The following is a 25,270-nucleotide window of genomic DNA, read 5'->3' on the forward strand; positions in this document are numbered from 1 at the left end:
GATCCCTGTGCTGGATTCCCAAGTCACATAGACCAGTAGCGACTACCACCTTCAAATTCTACACCTCAGTATTTACGATTTGGGATGAGGTCCTGAGGACTTGCCCTTCCATCTCAACATTGAGATCACCCCTAACCCCAGTGTCCCCGAACGCAGAATTCTTGGGTGGCATGGACTATAGCCTGGTAAACAAAACTCTAGACGAGATTGGATACACGACACCCATACATAAGGTTTTGAACGGACAGAGACTTAAAGACAGACAAGAACTAGGGGACATCCTGAATGGGGCTTTTGCAAGCTGGTTAAAATATGGACAACTGCGACACCTTTTTGACAAGTCTGAGCATAAGCCTGACTGGACGAGACCTATGACCCGCTTTGAGACCATATGCACTGCTCAAGGCCCCCTACGACACACATTATCATTAGCAAAATCCATATTACAGGGAGACGGCAGGGTTACACGACCGTCATATACAAACAAATGGCAGCAAGACCTAAATATTGCCCTAGAGGACAAAGAATGGAGCAGGATTTATGCTCTGGTGAAGAAATCATCATCATCCACTAGAATTTTAGAGCTCAATTATAAGTTGTTGTCCAGGTGGTACCTGACACCATCACGCCTTAAAAGTATATACCCAAATTCATCCGATCTCTGCTGGAGGGGATGCAGCTTCAGGGGAACTATGTCCCATATGTGGTGGGACTGCCCCGTGGTCAGGCCATTTTGGCAGGAGATAGAACTCTTTTTTAGACAACTATTGGATGACACATTTACACTAACCCCCATTATTGCACTATTGAATGCCCTCCCCAGAAACATATGTCAACTTAGACAAAAGGTGATCCAGTTCTCCCTGAACTCAGCCAGGTCTTTGATAGCTAGCAAGTGGAAAACCCCTGTAAAGCCTACAGTGCAGGAGTGGCTGAAACATGTAGATGACACTCTACTTCTAGAGGAATACAGTTATTTTAAAACACAAAGAAAGGCCTTATTTCTAGACATCAAATTATATTGGGATCTAACAAAAGCAAGTTTCACACACTCACGGCTGGCCGAGCCCCCAACGCCCCCAGGACGAGAAAAGATGATAGACTCAGGGAGGTAATTAATCACCCCAGTTGAAGTATTAATGTCAGACTGTAAACTATGATACTAATGAGCACATAGCCACCATATTGACCGCCCAGTCTATATTGATACCGGGATAGATGTATTTCAGAAAGTACTTTTTATACGTTAAGCTAATGTGTTTTATATCGCTAAGTTCAGTAGAGGGATTTAAAATAAATTGTAGACTTTGACACTACTGTGCACACTGCCTTCAAAATGCCCACCTAAGCTATGTCTACACCAGGAAAGATGTATCTCAAAAGTAATAGCTGTATGTTAAGCTGACATGACTCATGTTATTATGTTAAATGTTTTAAGATGTATTTTTGTGAAAACCAATAAAACTTTTTGAAAACAAAAAAATCTAATATAAAACTGTTTAAAAACGTACTTAGAAGCTCTCAGTTTAGCTCTGTTGAAAAGGTAGCTGGAAAGCCCACTGCAAGTGGGAAATAAGACACTCCCCCCTCCCCCTTCTTTTGCATATGAGAAAACCCTTTACACAAACAGGAGCAAGCTGGAGTAGGTAGCGGACAGTATCCTCATAAAACTTTGGGGCTTGGTTAGGAGTCTGAAAATCAGAGCAGTGTTATTTAAAAATAAGCAAAACTATACATTTTTTAAAAAAAAAACAAAAAAACTTTATGGGCTATATAAATAGATCATCTACAAAACATTTATGCAAAGAAAAAATAAGTGTATAATGTCCCTTTAAGACCCACTGGGCTCAAGGTCTCCAATGTATCTATCCAAAACATCTCTTTTTGTTTTAAGTATAACTCCCTGTCTCCCCCTCGTCTGATTGCCTATGTGATCAATAATTTGGAATCTTAGTTGACAGATGTTATGGCCAGCACTTACAAAATGTTCAGCTACAGGGTTTTTAATTTTCCTATTTTGTTGTTATCGTGTGCACCTTGGTGTTTCAATACATGTCTGCAATTTTGGAAGTGGTGAGTGCTGCTGCCTTTTGGACTGTTTGATTTGTACTTGGGACCTGGTGTGGAGCCCTTGACACCTTTTTGTCTGTTGTGCTGTTCCTATCTCTAACTGTGATTTGTGGACCACACTGGAAATTGCACAAAGATACCATGGAGCAGAATACTGTGGTTGAAAATGTAAACTCCCCAGAGAGTGAAATAAATAACACTAATTCCAAGCTGTTTATGTACACTGAAACTGAGGCTGCAAGGATTATCACCCTTGCTTGCGGCTCTAGAGACTTTCTAAAGACCTCACCTGCTGAAATCACAGGCAAACACTATGAAAAGCTATCATGCAAAAAAGTTTCCTTTGAACTCCATTCTGCAACATTAGCAGAGTTCCCCGGAGACTAAGAATGAATATAAGACCCACACTAATGCTCAACAATAAAGAATATTGTGAAAAATGTGAGCGTATTCTGAACAAATACTCGTTTGATCTGATGGTTCTAACTGTAGAGTACCTGCAAAGGGAGATTACCTTACAAAAGACCGAAGTGTTAAAGTTGGAGACGGAACTTAAAGAATACCTTTCCACAATGGAACTGGAAAAGATCCTGGAATCTACATCTAAAGCCATTGGCGAGATGCGAGGCACCATTGAGGCATGTAAGCGCACTAAGTTTTTGCCTGATAAATTTATTTCTCTTGTGGTGTATCCAGTCCACGGGTTCATCCATTACTTGTGGGATATTCTCCTTCCCAACAGGAAGCTGCAAGAGGACACCCACAGCAGAGCTGTCTATATAGCTCCTCCCCTAACTGCCACCCCCAGTCATTCGACCGAAGACAAGCAAGAAAAAAAGGAGAAATTATAGGGTGCAGTGGTGACTGTAGTTTAAAAATAAAATAAAAAAAACACCTGCCTTAAAATGACAGGGTGGGCCATGGACTGGATAGACCACAAGAGAAATAAATTTATCAGGTAAGCATAAATTTTGTTTTCTCTTGTAAAGGTGTATCCAGTCCACGGGTTCATCCATTACTTGTGGGATACCAATACCAAAGCTTTAGGACACGGATGAAGGGAGGGACAAGGCAGGAACTTAAACGGTAGGCACCAATGCCTGTAAGACCTTTCTCCCAAAAATAGCCTCAGAAGAAGCAAAAGTATCAAATTTATAGAATTTAGAAAAGGTATGAAGTGAAGACCAAGTCGCCGCCTTACAAATCTGTTCAACAGAGGCCTCATGTTTAAAAGCCCATGTGGAAGCTACTGCTCTAGTAGAATGAGATGTAATTCTTTCAGGAGGCTGCTGGCCAGCAGTCTCATAAGCTAAGCGTATTATACTTCTTAGCCAAAAAGAAAGAGAAGTTGCCGAAGCCTTTTGGCCTCTCCTCTGTCCAGAGTAGACAACAAACAAAGCAGATGTTTGACGAAAATCCTTTGTAGCTTGTAAATAAAACTTTAAAGCACGAACCACATCAAGATTGTGTAATAGACGTTCCTTCTTTGAAGAAGGATTAGGACATAGTGAAGGAACAACAATCTCCTGATTGATATTCTTATTAGATACCACCTTAGGAAGAAACCCAGGTTTGGTACGTAACACTACCTTATCTGCATGGAAAATCAGATAAGGGGAATCACATTGTAAAGCAGATAACTCTGAAACTCTTCGAGCCGAGGAGATAGCTACTAAAAACAGAACTTTCCAAGATAAAAGCTTAATATCTATGGAATGCAAAGGTTCAAACGGAACCCCTTGAAGAACTTTAAGAACTAAATTTAAACTCCATGGCGGAGCAACAGGTTTAAACACAGGCTTGATTCTAACTAAAGCCTGACAAAACGCCTTAACGTCTGGAACCTCAGCCAGACGTTTGTGCAAAAGAATAGACAGAGCAGAAATCTGTCCCTTTAAGGAACTAGCTGACAAACCCTTCTCCAATCCTTCTTGGAGAAAAGATAATATCCTAGGAATCCTGACCTTACTCCATGAGTAACCCTTGGATTCACACCAATGAAGATATTTACACCATATCTTATGATAGATTTTCCTGGTGACAAGCTTTCGAGCCTGAATTAAGGTATCAATGACCGATTCGGAAAAAACACGCTTTGATAGAATCAAGCGTTCAATCTCCAAGCAGTCAGACGTAGAGAAATTAGATTTGGATGTTTGAAGGGACCTTGAAGTAGAAGGTCCTGCCTTAGCAGCAGAGTCCATGGTGGAAAGGATGACATGTCCACCAGATCTGCATACAAAGTCCTGCGTGGCCACGCAGGGGCTATCAAGATCACAGAAGCTCTCTTCTGCTTGATCTTGGCAATCAGACGAGGGAGCAGAGGAAATGGTGGAAACACATAAGCCAGGCTGAAGGACCAGGGCGCTGCTAGAGCATCTATCAGCGCTGCCTTGAGAACCCTGGACCTGGACCCGTAACAAGGAAGCTTGGCGTTCTGACGAGACGCCATGAGATCCAGTTCTGGTTTGCCCCAAAGTTGGATCAACTGGGCAAATACCTCCGGATGGAGCTCCCACTCCCCCGGATGAAAAGTCTGCCGACTTAGAAAATCCGCCTCCCAGTTCTCTACTCCTGGGATATGGATAGCTGAGAGATGACAAGAGTGAACCTCTGCCCATAGAATTATCTTTGAAACCTCCAACATTGCCAGGGGGCTCCTTGTTCCCCCCTAATGGTTGATATAGGCTACAGTCGTGATGTTGTCTGACTGAAATCTGATGAACCTAACCGCAGCTAGCTGAGGCCAAGCCTGAAGAGCATTGAATATCGCTCTTAGTTCCAGAATGTTTATCGGAAGGAGGGCCTTCAGGGAGTTCCAGACTGCACCCCAGCCCAGAAGGCTGGCATCTGTCATTACTATAGTCCATTATGGCCTGCGGAAACTCATTCCCTTGGACAGATGGACTCGAGATAGCCACCAGAGAAGAGAATCCCTGGTCTCTTGATCCAGATTTAGTAGAGGGGACAAATCTGTGTAATCCCCATTCCACTGATTGAGCATGCAAAGTTGCAGTGGTCTGAGATGTAGGCGGGCAAACAGAACAATGTCCATTGCCACTACCATTAATCCGATTACCTCCATACACTGAGCCACTGACAGACGAGAAATGGAATAAAGAGCACGGCAGGAAGTTAGAAGTTTTGACAACCTGACCTCTGTCAGATAAATCTTAATTTCTACTGAATCTGTCAGAGTTCCTAGGAAGGAAACTCTTGTGAGAGGTGAGAGAGAACTCTTTCCTTCATTCACCTTCCACCCGTGAGACCTTAGGAATGCCAGAACAATGTCCGTATGGGACCTGGCGATTTGAAAAGTTGACGCCTGTATCAGGATGTCGTCTAGGTAAGGGGCTACTGCTATACCCCGCAGTCTTAGAACCGCCAGAAGGGACCCTAGAACCTTCGTAAAGATTCTTGGTGCCGTGGCTAACCCAAAGGGAAGAGCCACAAACTGGTAATGCCTGTCTAGGAAGGCGAACCTGAGAAACTGATGATGATCCCTGTGTATCGGAATATGTAGATAAGCATCCTTTAAATCCACGGTAGTCATATATTGACCCTCCTGGATCATAGGTAGGATGGTTTGAATAGTCTCCATCTTGAAGGATGGGACCCTGAGAAATTTGTTTAGGATCTTGAGATCCAAGATTGGTCTGAAAGTTCCCTCTTTCTTGGGAACTATAAACAGATTTGAATAGAAGCCCTGCCCCTGTTCCTCCTTTGGAACTGGGTGGATCACTCCCATAACTAGTAGGTCTTGAACGCAATGTAAGAATGCCTCTCTCTTTATCTGGTTTGCAGATAATTGTGAGAGATGAAATCTCCCCTTTGGAGATGAAGCTTTGAAATCCAGAAGATATCCCTGGGAAACAATCTCCAGAGCCCAGGGATCCTGGACATCTCTTGCCCAAGCCTGGGTGAAGAGAGAAAGTCTGTCCCCCACTAGATCTGGTCCCGGATCGGGGGCTACTCCTTCATGCTGTCTTAGAGGCAGCAGCAGGTTTTTTGGTCTGTTCCCCCTTGTTCCAAGCCTGGTTAGGTCTCCAGACTAGCTTGGACTGGGCTTGTTTTGTAGCAGAGGAAGATGAAGCTGTGCCACTCTTGAAGTTTCGAAAGGAACGAAAATTAGTCTGTTTGGTCCTTAACTTGTTGGACCTATCCTGGGGAAGGGCGTGGCCTTTTCCTCCAGTAATATCAGAAATGATCTCCTTCAGTCCAGGCCCAAATAGGGTCTGCCCTTTGAAGGGGATATTGAGAAGTTTAGACTTTGAAGTGACATCAGCTGACCAGGATTAAGCCATAGCGCCCTACGTGCCTGAATGGCAAAACCTGAATTTTTAGCAGTTAGCTTGGTTAAATGAAAAACGGCGTCAGAAATAAGTGAATTGCCTAACTTAAGAGCTTTAAGCCTGTCAAGGATATCATCCAACGGGGTCTCTACCTGTAAAGCCTCCTCCAGAGACTCGAACCAGAAAGCCGCTGCAGCAGTGACTGGGGCAATGCATGCAAGAGGCTGGAGAATAAAACCTTGTTGTATAAAGATTTTCTTAAGGAAACCCTCTAATTTCTTATCCATAGGATCTAGGAAAGCACAACTGTCCTCGACAGGAATAGTTGTACGCTTAGCTAGGGTAGAGACTGCTCCCTCCACCTAAGGGACCGTCTGCCACAAGTCCCGTGTAGCGGCATCTATAGGAAACATTTTCTTAAAAGCAGGAGGGGGAGAGAATGGCACACCTGGTCTATCCCATTCCTTAGTAATAATTTCTGAAAACCTCTTAGGGATTGGAAAAACATCAGTGTAAACAGGCACTGCAAAGTATTTGTCCATTTTACACAATTTCTCTGGGACTACAATGGTGTCACAGTCATCCAGAGTCGCTAAAACCTCCCTGAGCAACACACGGAGGTGTTCAAGCTTAAATTTAAATGCTGTCATTTCAGAGTCAGACTGAAGTAACTCCTTCCCTGAATCAGAGAAGTCACCCACAGATAGAAGCTCTCCTGCTTCAACTTCTGCACATTATGAGGGTATATCAGACATAGCTACTAAAGCGTCAGAGAGCTCTGTATTTGTTCTAGCCCCAGAGCTGTCTCGCTTTCCTTGTAACCCTGGCAGTTTGGACAATACCTCAGTGAGGGTATGATTCATAACTGCCGCCATGTCTTGTAAAGTAAACGCATTGGACGCGCTAGATGTACTTGGCGTCCCTTGACCGGGAGTTATAGGTTCTGACACGTGGGGAGAGCTCAGGTGATAAATCTTTAAAAGCCATAATATGGTCTTTATAACTTATAGAAAGGTCAGTGCATTTGGTACACATTCTAAGAGGGGGTTCCACAATGGCTTCTAAACATAATGAACAAGGAGTTTCCTCTATGTCAGACATGTTTAACAGACTAGTAATGAGACCAGCAAGCTTGGAAAACACTTTAATAAATGTGAAAAAAGTAATAATAAAAAACGGTACTGTGCCTTTAAGAGAAAAAAACTACCACATAAACTGCAAAACAGTGAAAAAAAGTAGTAAACTCTACGAAATTTTTACAGTGTGTATAAGGGACTAAAGCAGCATTGCACCCACTTGCAAATGGATGATTAACCCCTCAGGCCCAAAAACGAATTAGAAAAACTTAAAACCTGTTAACAAACAGTCAAACACACTGCCACAGCCCTGCTGTGGCTCCTACCTGCCTTTAAAAACGATTTTTGCAGGAACAAAACCCTCTATAGAGGTCCTATAAGCCAGAGGACTCCTTCAGGGAAGCTGGATGTCTCAGACTGAAAACGAAAATAGGCCCCTCCCACCATGCACTCAAAGTCAGAGGGCCTTAAAAAAGTACTCCTAGGAGTAATCTAACAAGCCATGTGGAAATTAGGCCCCAAATAAAGATTTATCACCCTCAGAGAAAAAACGTTTTTATTTATAAATCATGCAAACGTTTTTAAACTAAGTAATATAGGTTTTAACATGAATATTATCCCTTTTTGCAAGCATGATCCCAGTTGTTGTTAAATCACTGTATCAGGCTTACCTTAAATATACCAGGCACTGTCAGCATTTTCTAGACCTTATCATCGCTCTAGAAAAAAATATACTGAACATACCTCAAAGCAGGCAATCTGCAGACCGTCCCCCCAACTGAAGTTTTCTTTCCATACTCTTCAGTTATGTGTCAGAACAGCAATGGACCTTAGTTACAAACCGCTAAGATCATCAAACCTCCAGGCAGAAGTCTTCTTCCAATTTCTGCCTGAGAGTAAAAACAGTACAACGCCGGTACCGTTTAAAAATAACAAACTTTTGATTGAAGGTAAAAACTACACTGTCACCACATCTCTCTTGATACTTCCTTTCTTGTCGAGAGCTGCAAGAGAATGACTGGGGGTGGCAGTTAGGGGAGGAGCTATATAGACAGCTCTGCTGTGGGTGTCCTCTTGCAGCTTCATGTTGGGAAGGAGAATATCCCACAAGTAATGGATGAACCCGTGGACTGGATACACCTTTACAAGAGAAAAGACCTTTTTCGTTTTTTCAGGACTTTGAAATTAAAATCGATATTTTCTGTTAACACTGTATATGACAATCCAGATGTATCCACTATTTCTAAGGAGAGCGAACGTAATAGGTTAAGTTTAAAGGCACTAGGACATAAGACCCGTAGTAAGTTTATGCCTCAAACTATGATCATAGCATAGACACATTTACAGAACTGGTTATGAAAGACAAATATTTTAAAAACTAAATATGACAGAGGTAATAACACAGTAAGATATGGTCATTTGAACCTCGGCAAAGAGGAATTGAAAGCCATTAAATCTTTGCAAGACAATAAACAAATTATCCTGAAACCTGCTGACAAGGGCGGAGCCACTGTCCTATTGGTCAAAGAGTATTATATTACTGAAATTAAGTTGCAGTAATCTGATAATAATGTCTATTGCCTTTTGTCTCATAATCCCAAAGGGAAATTAAACATAAGGTCTTGGGTGCAGTAAGAAATGGTATAATTGATAAAAAATAAATGTCAATTTTGATATGTGATCATGCTAAAACTCCAGTTTTATATACTTTGCCTAAGGTGCACAAAAACCTTCTAGCACCTCCCGGCCGTCCAATTGTGTCCAGCATAGGCTCTGTCTGTTCTAACATTTCCATATATTTGGATAAGATCTTAAAACCTTTTATCACTCTTTCCAGCTCTTTCATAAAAGACACTAGTGATTTTTTATGCAAATTGGACCTTCCTGCCACTACTGATAAAAAAATACTCTTTACACTCGATGTTTCAAGTTTATACCCCTTTATTACCCATTCAGCAGGAATAGGTGCAGTAAAGAGAGTATTGTATCAGTTTAGTGATATGAATGATTGCCAAATTAAAATTATTCTGGATCTCTTAGAGATCGTTTTGAGATGCAACTATTTTCTTTTTCAAGATGAGTATTATTTACAGTTGCAGGGTACGGTGATGGGATCCAATGTCGCCCCGACTTACGCCAATATATTTATGAACATCTTTGAAGAGAGGTTTGTTTTTGAAAATTACATATACAGTATATATAGACGATAAATTTGTCATTTGGCTGGGCGACATTGGGTCCCTCATTGACTTTGTGGATCAGTTAAATGGGGCCACTGCACACATTAAATTTAGCCTTACTTATAGTGAGGAGAAAATTGAGTTTTTAGATACTGTGGTTTATAAATGTGGCAATTTATTACAGACTGAACTATTTGTCAAACCGACAGATAAAAATAATCTTTAACAGTTTTGATCCTGAATCCTTAGAAAAGTCGTTTTTCCCCCGTAGTCAAATGTTAAGAGTTAAAAGTATAGTCTCAGATGAATCTGGTGTTAATATCAGACTGAAAGAAATGGGAAACACATTTATGAATAGAGGTTATCCTAGAGATTTAGTGGATAAAGAAACTTCTGATGTATCATCTTTAAAATGTAAAAACATGTTGGATTTGTCACAACCTAAGGTTAGGAAAAAACTTAAAGATGATCGCCTGGTCTTTGTTACTGGGTACAATGATTTAAGCTGCAACAGAATAATCAAAGGCAAACATTTTTTTCATCCTAGAACAAGGAAAAAATGTATTATTAAAGTTTTTTTTACATGCACTACAACTTATGCTATCTATATGCTCAAATGCCCATGTGGGCGGAGTTATATCGGAGAGACCACTAGATTGTTCCGTGATAGGATGACAGAACATAGGTCATAAAAAACCCTATAGCTGAACATTTTGTAAGTGCTGGCCATAACATCGCTCAACTAAAATTCCACATTATTGATCACATAGGCAGACGAGGGGGAGACCCACAAAAAGAGATATTTTAGATTGATAAATTGGAGACCTTGAGCCCAATGGGTCTTAATAAAGATTTTGACCTGTCTATATTTTTATAATATTAGGTTTAATATATTTATGCATTTGTGTACCCTATATTAAGGCCCATAGTAATGAGGTTCTAACAATGTTTGTGTTAAAACTAAAAATTGTATGTTAAACACATAGATACAATTTTCACATGGAGCTTTATGATATTGTATATTCCTTGGAGAGGAAAGTATTTTATAAATATCATTATTATATTGTTTGTTTGTTATATGCATCAGTCATATGTTGGAGTTAGATATGTAATTTTCAATGGATACTAGTACTCAGCCTCATTATAGTATTGCACAGGTGTGTATTAAAAATGGGGGTGTGGCTTTGATACCAACCACTATTTAAGAGCTTTGTATGTTCATTATGTGTACTGATATGATTAAGGACTGAGGTTTGAAACGTTATCTTGTGCACCTTGGTGTTTCAATACTTTTCTGCAATTTTGGAAGTGGTGAGTGCTGCTGTCTTTTTGACTGTCTGATTCTAGCCAAAGACTGAACAAAAGACTGAACATCAGGAAGTTCAGCGAGCCTCTTGTGCAATAAAACAGATAGAGCCGAAATCTGTCCCTTTAGGAAACTAGCAGAAAGGTCCTTTTCCAGGCCATCCTGGAGAAAGGAAAGAATCCTGGAAACTATGACCCTATGCCAAGGGAATCCTCGCTCTTCAAAACAGAATAAGTAGGTTCTCCACACCTTATGATAGATGTAACGAGTAACCGGCTTTCAAGCTTGAATGAGAGTATCAGTCACTCTTTCAGAAAAAAACCTCTCTTGGCAAGGACTAAGCGTTCAATCTCCACGCAGTCAGCCTCAGAGAATCTAGATTTTGATGAACAAAAGGACAAATTACTTACTCTTGAAAAAGTGTGAGAGTTCTCCGACAAAACGCACGTAGAGAGAGTACATTCTGTGTGTCTTTACACCCCTAACCGGCTTTGTAATAACCTGTGGCATCCAAAACTCCAGGTATTTAATCGACTGAGGTGGTGGAAGCGCTTGGGACTTGATCAAGTTTGCAGAAAAGACTGGGGTGTATGCATAATCTTATGTGCATGTATTGATGTGCCTTTTATCTTTTTATTTCTTGTTAGTTGCCAATTAGCTGTGTGTGCACTTACCATATTAAATGTTTTTACGCTTGAGTTGGGCTGCGCCTGTTTTTACTCTTTTCCAGATGAACAAAAGGACCCTGTTCCAGCAGATCCCTGCGACAAGGTAACCTTCATGGAGGAGATGAAGACATCCCCACCAGGTCCGCGAACCACATCCTGGAGCAAATAGTTTTGTCAAAGCTTGCTCTTGTTTGATGCGGGCCACTACCGAAGGAAGATGTGGTAACGGTGGAAAAATGTAAACTAGATTGAACTTCCAAGGCACTGCTAATGCTTCTATTAGCTCTGCCTGAGGATCCCTGGACCACGACCCATATCTGGGCAGTTTTAAATTGAGCGGAAACACCATGAGATCTATCTCTGGCGTCCCCCATCTGTTGCAAATCTCCGCAAACACCTCGGGATAGAGAGACCATTCCCCCGGATGAAAGGATTGTCTGCTAAGGAAATCCGCTTGTTAAATAGATAATCTCCCTGCGCTGAAGGTCAGAAATACTCTGAAACTAAAGCTAAAACTATAGGGGTGGATACAATAAAATTAATAAATAAATATATTAAAATCAAATTTAATTCTTACTACCCTAAAAATAAATATTGGTTCTATAAAATGTTGTACAGTAGAAAATTATTGTACAGTAGAAAATTATCCTAAAGCAAAAAAGGCATATAGTACATAAAAAATTCACAGCATATAATGTATAAAATTCATATATAGGAACAAAGTAAAACAAAATAAAATAAAATAAAAATAAATTTGGGGGGGCGGAGCTAGCTCGGCAACAGAATGGACGCACATGAGTAGAGCTCCATATAACTTTTATCCTTTTATGCTTACAATGGCCATCCAGCTGAACGAATAATACGTTAAAAGTGAGTTCAACCTCTGGTGAGACTGCCCTGACTACTGGTGTTACTTATGCTGCGAGCTACGGAGACAACAGAGCTGCATACTTGGTTAATGGACTGATCGTTATAGAAGCTCTGGGGTAGCGGCCATCTTGCCTGTTTGTTCTTTCTACTGCCCTCGTGGCACACTATAGCCCAGTCTATTCTGACTCCTTTGTACATTGTTTACTAGCACTATCCCGAAATAGACCTTGAGCCATGGAAGATCTTTGTAATACCGTGCATGCTGTGTTTGGGGAGCTGAGGAGAGAGCTTCTACAGATTATTACCAACTATTCCTACCCTCAGCACCTCGGCGCTGAGCAACAGGTGAAACTGGAGAGGGATCCCGCTCATAGTACCGGAGGATATGTGGCACAGAGCCAGCAAAAACCACAACCGTTTGTTTCACCATCGGTGGATAGTGTATCTGCAGTGAGACAGGTGATGGGAGTAGAGCGAGAGTTGCGGGGAGACAGTGCGGTCTCACTTTCATTTGACAAAGATGAGGATCCTGGTGCTAGCTGGCTATCTGTACTAATCACTACTGAGAGGATGGGAGACACTGAGATGGTATCAGCAGTGAACATCTGCAAAGTGCTCAGTGGTGGAGGCCTGGATACTAACATGATCGTTCTGAAGGTTTCTTTCTACAAGAGTCAAGGCCCTGAGAACGTTACCTGGACTGTTTATTTTGGTGGCGGAGATGTGGCTGAGACTTTACCCCAGCATAACAGGGCTGGTGTCGGATAAAGGTTCTGATATGTGGAGAGGAGTCCCCTTTACTGGGAGCTGCTCCTAGATCATTCTCCCATGTTTGAAATATTAGTCAGGTCATTTATCTTATATATTTTATTGCCTTTCTCTTTTATTGCTTACCGGACTGAGCAGCCCCAGGCAAGGAGTTGGTTGAACTTATGATGGAACTGATCTTCCCCAGCAAGGAATTGATCAAATATATTCTAAGTCTGTGTTTTTTTTTTTTTTGTTTGTTTTTTTGTTTCTACAAATCGAATGGCAGATGTGGGTTATATGGTATAGGCAGATTCATGATGTTAGATGTTTAACGCAGAGTTTTTTCACAATGTTTACATACACTTTGTTTTCTAGATTGTAATGTATATTTCTGGACTGTTCTCTGGGTAGGTTTCAATATTCTGATGTTCAGGTAGCTACTTTATTGGGGGAATAGGTAACATTCTGAGTTAATAGAGCCCGTGTTCATTTAAATGTGATCGGTTTCCTTTTTTCCCCTCTGCTGCTCATATCTTCCCTGGCCCACTAGATGGCAGTATAGACACATAAGATTTCCCAGCCGTGTCTAAGATACTGGTAAGAACGATATTCCCTCCAGCCCTCTGAACCCATGTATGTGAGTTAGTGTGACTGTTCTTTTGGATTTTGATGCATAACATAGCTAGTTCAATAGAGGTTGATTAATCATTTAGTTTGACACCTATTATAAATCTCACTTTTTACCACTGGATGGACAAAGATCAGTTGCTATAAATGTTTTTATTATCTATTCATGGAAATGCTGTCCTGGGACTGTAATAATATATTTGGACTCTAAATCCTTTTTTTTTCTGTACCCCTTTTAGTGCTAGGATAGTTCTGTCATGTTTATTTTGCTAATATCTATGTGCCTAATACTGGGGAGTTTATTGTTTCTATATGTCTAATATGATCCCTGACTTACATATCTAGCTATAGTATAGTCTAACATTTCAGTACAAATACCTCTGGGTACTACAGACCAATGTTATTTAATGCTGTAGCTCTGTAGAACATTAGTTTATAAGATTGACCTAAGGCTTATTCTGAAGTATACTGGGCTTAAATAAGATTATTTATTACGATCCAGGCAGTTTAGTTTTGCTTTTGTATGCTTTTAAACCCACATGTTGAATGAGCATCTGCACTGGGTATATTTATATAATAGACTACTGCCCTACCCCTTTTAGGGTATAGTATATATAGTACTGATAAGACTTTCGAACATTTAAATTTATATATTTGCTAGGACAGTCTGATAAGATGTTAATGTCTGAAACATAGGTTTTCTGGAAAGTCCCTTGTTGAATATAAGCATTGTGGACTTGTAATCATCAGCTACTATGTTAGCACTGAATCTATTGTAGGCCTATATCGTAGCAATAATTACGTTATTGAAATTATTTAAGCATTGCCAGGCTTCTAATTTTAGTGTAATAGGTATTACTGTATTTGTGTTACATCACTACCTGTCATGTGGGCTGGTGTGCTGCCTGCGGCCGGGACAGCATATTCTAGCCCTTGGGCTTATTACAGTCAAAATTAGCTTTAGAACATCTATACTCTAACATTCTATATACCAATTGGATAATATTAACATAAGACCTTCTTAAGAATTCGCTAGGATATATCACCGATTTCTGCAGTTATTCAGTATATGTTTTTAGGGAACAGGTTTTATTTAATTATTAAAAGTAGGGGTACTATACACTTTCTGATCTACTTTGTAGATGTATTTTGATGCAAATACATATGATTAATACCCCCTACACTAGTAATGCTACTGTTCTGATAGTTTAAGTTTCAGTGTTATAGTTTTCTTATTTAGTTTAATATGTAATTCATGGCTTTCCAATATGCTGTCTTTTTTTTAATTTGAAGTGCTTAGCAACACCCCTAGTGTACTCTAATCTAATAATATAAGGTGTCTTCAGTTTAGCAGAATTGAGACTAAATAAATTATATTCTCTTCCCAGACATGAAAATTGCCAGTCCATATAGATAATTTAGATTTAGGTAAAACAACAATGATAGCCCGTGGCTGCTTATATTTGGCAAGTTATTATCCATGTTACAGAGTGTAGGTATATGTGGTCTACCTCTATAGCCTCAACTGTCTAACTATATATTATAAACTGGTTGGCTCTGATTCCCCCCCTAGGGCTCCCGCCTTAGTATATGTTTACTTAGTAAACCAAGGAACGTAGATTCCCTTGAATTTCCCTTCTATATAACACAAGACTGGTACAATGTAGCGGCTAGTAATAGCCTCATTCAAGTATTACATAATAATAGTCTTGCTAATCCCCTTTCTTATTGTATATTTTCTAATGATTTCACTCGTCTAAGGAGATTTATATTTGTATGGGCTTAATTATAGCCCTATAGGCTATAGATTTGAATTCTTTTCATAACTTTTGGCAATTACAGTCATAAGGGCTCCAAAAGGGCCCCATATTTTTATTTGAAAATCTGAGGTTAGTCCTTTTTACTTTTATTAACCACATAGGTAGCACTTGTTTACTAGTGTTTGGTTCAGTTTTTAGTTTTTGTTTTCTCTACATGTAGAAGTGCAAGACTTTATTTATGTTTATAGTTTTGTGGAGATGTATGCTATATGTACAGTACTGTATACCTTATTATATATCCTCACGGGTTGAGGGTTTTTCTAAATGATTACTATGTACTGTTATATTCTTTACCTCAATAAAAAATATTTAAAAAAAAAAAAAAAAATAAAAATAAATTTAAACAATGTTAGTGTATAGAGTGAGTTAGTCTAAAAATAATAATAAAATAAACAAAAGCACAAAAGGTTATATTTAGGCAATATGTTTAACACACATCTGAGATACCAGACTCCTAAATGAACACACTTAAACAGTTAGGACACTTAAATGGTTAAGACAAAACAGAGACAAGCAATGCAAGCTCAGAGTCCTAGCTGCACACAGCCAGGTGGAAATCCGCTTCCCAGTTGCTCACACCCGGGATTGTGGATCGCTGACAGCGAACAGTTGTGAGCCTCCGCCCATTCCAGAATCTGAGATACTTCCCTCATTGCTAGGAAGCTCCTCGTTCCCCCCCAATGGTTGATGTAAGCCACCAAGGTTATGTTGTCTGATTAAAATCTGATAAATTGGGATGAACCCAGAAGAGGCCAAGCCTTCAGAGCATTGAAGATCACTCGAAGTTCCAAAATATTGATCGGGAGGAGAGATTCCTCTTGAGTCCACAGGCCCTGTGCCTTCCTGGCACCTCAAACAGCTCCCCATCCTGATAGACTTGCGTCCGTAGTCACAATCTAAAAGGATGGTCTCAAGAAGGATGTCCCTTAGGACAGGTGATCTGGACAGAGATGGAATGATGTCTATGTTGTAAACCATGAGCCCAATTACCTCCATACACCGGGCCACAGAGGGCCTTAAGGAGGTCTGTAGGGCAAGACAATTGGAAGTTATTTTGTAACATCTCTGGTCTGTAAGAAATATCCTCATTGATATTGAGTCTAGTATCGTACCCAGGAATTCCACCCTGTTACTGGGAACAAGAGAACTCTTTTCTAAATGTATCTTCTATCCATGAGATCGAAGAAGAAACAGAAGACCTTTTGAATGGTCCTCTGCCAGCCAACAGGATGGTGCCTGAACCAGGATGTCGTCTAAGTATGGCGCTACTGCTATACTTCTATTTCTCGCCACTGTGAGCAGGGCCCCCAGAACCTTTCTAAAGACTTTTGGGGCAGTAGCTAGACCAAATGGAAGTGTTACAAACTGGAAATGCTGGTCCAGGAAAGCAAATCTTAGGAACTTGAAGTGTTCCTTGTGGATTGGAACATGAAGGTAAGCATCCTTCAAGTCTATCATAGTCTTCAGCTGTCCTTCTTGAACTAAGGGCAGAATGGACCTTATCGTCTCCAACTTGAACGATGGGACTGTCAGGAACCTGTTTAAGCACTTTAGGTCCAGAATCGTGCGAAAGGTTCCCTCCTTCTTTGGGACCATAAAAAAGGTTTGAGTAGTACCCAAGACCTCTCTCTGCTAGAGGTAATGGTACAATGACTCCCAGGGAGGAGAGATCCCTCACGCACCCTAGAAAAGCCTCTCATTTTTCTGGCCTTGAAGACAGGTTTGACAAGAGGAATCTGCCCCTTGGTGGATGAGATTTGAAACCTATCCTGTATCCCTGGGCGATGACCTCCAGGACCCAAGGGTCTTGCACGTCCCCCAGCCAAGCCTCAAAAAAGAGAGATAGTCTGCCCCCAACACGATCCAGAGTTGGATAGGGGCTGCCCCTTCATGCCGACTTTGCTTCGGTGGGCTTCTTGTTCTGCTTGGATTTATTCCAAGACTGAATCAGTTTCCAAGTTCCCTTGGACTGCTCAGGCTTCGCAGAGGGCTGCTGGCATTGGGATTTATCCGAACGAAAGGAACAAAAATTAGGACCTTGTCCTTTAGGTTTGTTCTTCTTATCCTGCGGTAAAAAGGCACCTTTGTCTCCAGTGACCATGGTCCAGGCCTGGACCAAAAAGAATCTTCCCCTTAAATGGAAGAGAGAAAAGTCTAGATTTTGAAGTCATGTCCGCAGACCAAGACCTCAGCCAAAGTGCACTATGGGCTAGCACAGGAAAACCTGACTCCTTGGCATTCAGGTGAATAATCTGCATATTTGCATCACAAATAAAAGAATAAGTTACCCTTAAGGCCTTAATTCTTTCCTGGATTGTGTCAAGGGGACCTTCCACCTCGATCAAGTCAGATAAAAAGTCACACCAATAGGTGCCGGTTGAAACAAATATCCTGTGTGCTGAAACATCTTTCTCAACAGAGTTTCTAACTTCTTATCCATGAACTCTTTAAATGAAGAACTATCCTCAAGCAGGATAGTAGTGCATTTAGCAAGCGTGGAGATAGCGCCATCCACCTTAGGGACGGAACCCCACAACTCCAATTGAGAGTCTGGAACCGGGAATAATTTCTTAAAAGAAGAAGAAGGGAAAATGGAGGAACCAAGTCTTTCCCATTCATTCTTAATAATATTCGCCATCTTTAAGGGAACCGGGAAAGACTGTGGTATAACCCTGTCCCTGTAGACCTTTCTAGTTTAGGAATACAAAGTTCCTCAGGTAATTTAGGTTCTGGAACCTTTAAAGTAGCCAAAACTTCCTTTAACAGAAAGCGTAAGTGTTCAATCCTAAATCTAAAGTCTGGTTTCTCCACAGCTGGAGGCTTAGAGGCAGCAGATTCCGACCAAGAAAGAGCATCCTCTGAAGTATCAGAGGCGTCTTCATCAGCGGATAATCTTGTATCAGATAAATCCAACAAGTTAGTAGATGACCCCTGGGAAGGATAGCAATATTTGACCTTTCACTTGCGCTTAGCAGGGCGAGGTAAAGCACTGAAGGCCGCAGATATTGCCGTTTTTAGCTGTTCAGAAAAGTCTGGCAGTAAGAGGGCCCCTCCAGAAGGAGGATTAGCAGTGTAATGGGAAGCTGCATGTGTAATAGGAGATGACTGCAGGGAACGCACCTCACGGGACGGAGACTCCCCAGAGGTGGACGGCTCAGTGGTACTAAACATCTTTGTTTTCTTAGCTATCATTACTTTATAAATGAATGTGGAACATAATTGAGCAGGCAGATATACCTTAACCGCCTCACAATATAGACAGGTATTAGACTTAGGAAAAGAGGGAGTACTCTCGAATGTATCAGAGTCCTCCATAGCTTGCGCTTGTAAGATGGACTAGCACTTTTATACCCCCAATCCTATGACCCAGGCCCCACAGAGAAACCGCTTTGTTTCCTGTAAACCGCACGGTCAGGAAAGAGGAAATCAGTGTGACCACACCCGGTCACGTGGGGCGCCATGTAGGACCGCCCCTGATACAGGAAAAAGCGCGCCTAACCTAACAGGCTGCGCATCTATCCAAAACAAAAGTAAAACCTGAATGTTCCAACCTCTGCCTGAGCCTCATCTCACACATTTCGCAGCATAAAACATAATAAAGTAAATTATGCGTTAAATCCCCCCTGTTCAATAATCCCCTTCCGGAGATATTAACCCATGATTGTGACCCAATCTTCTTGTGTTATCATATGCATAAAAAATTAAACGATCTTACCGGAATCTCTGCCGTGGAACAGACACACAGCCTCTCAAGTTTGACAGTCTTGTAGCATAGCTCCTGACATGGACGTGAGTGATAGAAGCAGGCAGTGAAACTCGTCATCACCGATTGCTTAGGAGCTGTTAATACGAGTCTGGATGGGTTTGCAGAAAGACTCTCCAGACCCTAACATTCGCCAATGCTCTCACTGAGAGTCTGACAAGACAACTTAAAAGTCCAGCTCCATTCCGAAGGGTACTACCCTCCATAAGGAACTCCATATCTTCTGACACTTCTCTGCCAACCTCCTGTGATGAAAGAATGACTGGGGGATGAGGGGAGTGGGGGAGGTAGTTAAGCCTTTGGTTGGGGTGCCTTTGCCTCCTCCTGGTGGCCAGGTTCTGTATTCCCACTAGTAAGGAATGAAGCCGTGGACTCTCCTAATATAAAGAAGGAAAACCAGTTTGTAAATGGTCGCTCACAGGTCCGTGATTCTTGTGGGGGATATTCCTTTGTGGTTGCTATCTAAAATAGCCAACAGAGAGCAAATCTTCCTCTGTGGTTGCTATCTGAAATAGCCAGCAATGAGCAAATCTACGCGTTTCGGCTGATGACCTTTATCAAGATCTTGATAGCACTAGGGGAATAATCATCCAATAATTTTAAGAACGCTTTTTCCTACTCTTATGATAGTAAATATAGTAAATATCCTAAACCTATATCACACATTCTTGCACATATTCTACATTTTGGGTAGCAGCAGAATTAGAATAACATTTGAACAATTGGGCAGTTTTATTTTTATTTTAAGTGTTGTAATCTAAAAGCTTTGCTTTTCTGTATCTTTTTTCTTCTTTGTTACTTTGCTTTCTCAGACATTTTGCCTCTATTCACCTTTACTATCTGTTTTTATTTGTTTATGTGATATATTACAATTACAGACACAATACATATGTAGTTTACTTATGTTATATATTACAATTAGAGACACAACACATGCAATTTACTTATGTGATGTATTACAATTACAGACACAACACACATGCAGTTTACTTATGTGATGTATTACAATTACAGACACAACACATTCATTTTACTTATGTGATATATTACAATTACATACACAATACACATGTAGTTTACTTATGTGATATATTACAATTACAGACACAATACACATGTAGCTTACTTATGTGATATATTACAATTAAAGACACAACACACATGTAGTTTACTTATGTGATATATTACAATTACAGACACAATACACATGTAGTTTACTTATGTGATATATTACAATTACAGACACAATACATATGTAGTTTACTTATGTGATATATTACAATTAAAGACACAACACACATGTAGTTTATGTGATATATTACAATTACAGACACAATACATATGTAGTATACTTATGTGATATATTACAATTAGAGACACAATACACATGTAGTATACTTATGTGATATATTACAAATAAAGACACAACACACATGCAGTTTACTTATGTGATATATTACAATTACAGACACAACACACATGCATTTTACTTATGTGATATATTACAATTACAGACACAACACACATGCAGTTTACTTATGTGATATATTACAATTACAGACACAACACACATGCATTTTACTTATGTGATATATTACAATTACAGACACAATACCCATGTAGTTTACTTATGTGATATATTACAATTACAGACACAACACACATGCATTTTACTTATGTGATATATTACAATTACAGACACAATACCCATGTAGTTTACTTATGTGATATATTACAATTACAGACACAATACAAATGTAGCTTACTTAAGTGATATATTACAATTAAAGACAAAACACACATGTAGTTTACTTATGTGATATATTACAATTACAGACACAATACATATGTAGTTTACTTATGTTATATATTACAATTAAAGACACAATATACATGTAGTTTACTTATGTGATATATTACAATTACAGACACAATACCCATGTAGTTTACTTATGTGATATATTACAATTACAGACACAATACAAATGTAGCTTACTTAAGTGATATATTACAATTAAAGACAAAACACACATGTAGTTTACTTATGTGATATATTACAATTACAGACACAATACATATGTAGTTTACTTATGTTATATATTACAATTAAAGACACAATATACATGTAGTTTACTTATGTGATATATTACAATTACAGACACAATACCCATGTAGTTTACTTATGTGATATATTACAATTACAGACACAATACACATGTAGTTTACTTTCACTGCATTTATTCAAATAAAGATACAAATAATTTGAACATTTTCCCCATTTTATCAAAATTCAATGAGTCTCAGGCAAGCTTATGAGAGATAAAATGAAAATGAGTTCTAAGATGTAAAGCCTTCAATCAGAATTTGCTCTCTAAATAAATCTATTCATCCACCCTGATGTATGCAGGTATATATTCAAGACTGCGGGCCACCAATCGGTTCAAAGGCCATAGTCTGAAGAGAAATATAGTGAACAGGATTCCACCAGCTGGCTTCCCAATCACATTGTGTAATATTCAGTAAATTTACTAATATATTTTAATTCATTGCTTCATTTTATCTGACAATCTGTGATCTGTTAGAAGAATAAAATGTCTTCCTTTGTTTTTTCTAAGTTACTGCTGTTGACTTTTTTATATTTGCACATTAGTGCAAACTGCAAACACATATACATTTTTGGCACATATATACATAATATTAATCTTCTAAAAGTGGTCAGCATGAAAGGTACCTTTCCCCATGTGCTGTACTTACTGTGTCCCCACAACGCATTACACTGCCGGTCTCTAGTCTTACAGCGACCACCAAAACATCTTCCCTGTCAAAACAGATGTACAGAGACACATTAAAGGGACAGTCAACACCAGAATTTTTGTTGTTTAAAAAGAAAGATAATCCCTTTATTACCCATTCCCCAGTTTTACATAACCAACACTGTTATAGAAATACACCTCTATGATTACCTTGTATCTAAGCCTCTGCAAACTGCCCCCTTGTTTCAGTTGTTGACAGACTTGCATTTTAGCCAATCAGTGCTTACTCCAGGGTAACTTCATGTGCATGAGCTCAATGTTATCTATATGAAACACATGAACCAATGCCCTCTAGTGGTCAAAATATATTCAAATTGGAGGGAGTCTTCAAGGTCTAAGAAATTAGAATATGACCCTCGTAGGTTTAGCTTTCAAGTAAGAATTCCAAGAGAACAAAGCAAAATTGGTGATAAAAGTAAATTGGAAAGTTGTTTAAAATCACATTCCCTATTTAAATCATGAAAGTTTTTTTGGACTTGACTGTCCCTTTAACATACACAGTGAAGGAGGGAAGCATATTCCAAAGTGAGAAATTCTAGAACAGCAAAGGGTCAGCTTTATCACCTTATAAACTTTACCTTTGGTTTATATCTTGCATTTTAATGTGGAAATACTTCATTGCAAATTTATAAACAGTTAATAGCTCCTACCACTGGATTTTAAGATATGTGTATTCTATAAATGTGCTGCATTTGTCTTATGATACTCTCCTACTATAGAGCTAGCTTAAGATCTCTCTGATTATTATCACCTCTTATATCATTAATACCAATACTACATCAGCACCCATTATACAAGCAAATTCTTTCTAGTTTTTAAGCTCCCAGGTGTAACTAGGAACACTGGATGTGAAATTTAATACAGAGCCCTCTCCCATTGCCTCCTACACTCATTGGTACTTCCATATTAAATATTTATCACACTGTTTGACAGGCTTATATGTAAATGCATCTATTTACCTTTTACATAAATTTGGCATAATGATGCATGCCGAGTAACCCTTTTGCTTTTAAGTAGGGATACAATTAGCCCCCTTTGGCAGATAATATGTTATTCAGTCTAAAGCAGGAGCTAGCTTCACTGAAAGCTCATTTGGCCCTGCCTATCCACCACAGTGCAGGTGACATCAAGGCTGAGCATGCAAGGCAGAGGTGTGATCAGACTTAGACTATGTATAGTGGTAGCCACAGATGCCTTTGGCACTGGGGATGTGTTGCTTTTGTTAAGAAGTCAGTAGGGCACCAGTAGGGTAGTGGGTACAGGGTTCTGTGGGCCCACTTGAGCCACAGGCTTGGCTGTAAATTCTTTAGTACTCTAATATGCCTTTACATTATGATTTTAAGACATCCATTAAAAATATTATTATGCAACTAGAGCATATGACATAACCAAGTACAGTAACAAAAAAAGAAGTAATTAAGATTTGGATTTTTTCAGAATATAAACATTCATAAGTTTATGAACATTAATTTTGTGAATCAATAGTCCACGGGGAATGTATTATATATATATATATATATATATATATATATATATATATATATATATATATATATATATATATATATATACAGGTAGCCCTCAGTTTACGCCGGGGTTAGGTTCCAGAAGGAATGGTTGTAAATCAAAACCATTGTAAATTGAAACCCAGTTTATAATGTAAGTCAATGGGAAGTGAGGGAGTTAGGTTCCAGGCCCCTCTTAAAATTGTCATAAGTAACACCTAATACATTTTTTTTTTTTTTTTTTTCAAACAACTTTATTGGTAATGAAATAAAAGGATACATATTGCGGGAGACGCAGCTCCCTTAAGTCACATTTCCAACAGTTGTTACATTTTATCAGTGAACTAAGTCAAACAAATTGACATTTTCAAGGGGGAAAGACCCCTATTTCAACCAAGATCCCCCTATTGTGGCCTTTGCCCCATAGGAGGATTTCTAATAAACTGTTATATTTAGAAAGAAAGCTAGAATCTAAAAAACAAAAAACAAAACAAGGAGTAAAATTAAGAGGGGGGAAAAAAAAAAAAAGGGGGGGGGGGGTGATGATTCCCGTCCCGTCCGCAGCCCTAGAGCCACATCCCTTATCACTTATATCTTTAAGATGACAGTTTTTCTCATTTGGCTAATATATATGCATCCCATGTCTGGGACAGTTCTGCGTAGATTTTCATTTTTTCATTTTTAAGGTAGTAGTACTCCTCTAATTCTACCAAATCAGTTACTTTCTTTATCCACATGGTTAGTGGGGGAGCCCTGCTATGTTTCCAATTTTTTGCGATCAGTAGTTTTGCCCCGTTGGTCATAATCGTGAATAAACGTTGATAAGGTTTATATTTAATATTTGGGGGTTTATTTAGAAGCCATATCAGGGGGTCTAGGGGGAACACCAGTCCCATTATTGATTCTATTTCATTAATTATTTGTCTCCAAAAATTGCACCACCACCACATGTGTGCATCGTCACTATTCACATGTCCACATCTCCAACACTTATTCGGTTGGGAGCGGAACAAACGGTGTAGTTTTCTTGGGGTAAAATACCACCTGTGCAACACTTTAAAGTTAAGTTCTAATATGGCGGAAGAAATAGAAGATCTCATAGTGGCCTGAAGTATTGAGTTGCTCGTATTTGGAGGTATGACAATACCTAGGTCTGTCTCCCATTTCTCTAGGAAAGGGGGTATATATCCTGGGGGATTTTGTATCAATAGTTTATATATTGCGGATAGAGTGTGTCTGAGTGGGGGAGGTTGTACACATAGAGACTCGAAATTTGTCAGAGGTCTTGTCATATTATTGTGTTCCCTATGTTTAAGTATATAATTTCTGGTTTGTCTATATGTAAACCAGTTGGAAAAACATTTGTGTCCCTCTGCTACCAGGTCCTCCTGTGTGCGTAGTGATTCATTTGTAATCATGTTTCGTACTGTAAAGTCTCTATTGGGTGCGTCTATTTCTGATGAAGTTGTGTGAAGTCGTAGTGTAAATTCTCCATTTTCAAGTAGAGATGTCAGTGGGGATGGTATAGAA

At 39.5% G+C, this 25,270-nt stretch overlaps 1 protein-coding gene across 2 annotated transcripts in view; it reads right to left on the reverse strand.

Annotated features, from left to right (window-relative positions):
• ADAM11 (ADAM metallopeptidase domain 11) overlaps positions 1-25,270 on the reverse strand; it is a 615,610-nt gene that overhangs the window by 149,494 nt on the left and 440,846 nt on the right. For both annotated transcript variants that reach the window (XM_053699946.1, XM_053699947.1), the window contains exon 20: positions 22,177-22,240. In XM_053699946.1, the coding sequence (XP_053555921.1) occupies positions 22,177-22,240 (64 nt within the window). The remainder of the gene's footprint in view (positions 1-22,176; positions 22,241-25,270) is intronic.

This window comes from Bombina bombina, chromosome 1, assembly GCF_027579735.1.
Source record: "Bombina bombina isolate aBomBom1 chromosome 1, aBomBom1.pri, whole genome shotgun sequence".
NCBI classification, from domain to species: domain Eukaryota; kingdom Metazoa; phylum Chordata; class Amphibia; order Anura; family Bombinatoridae; genus Bombina; species Bombina bombina.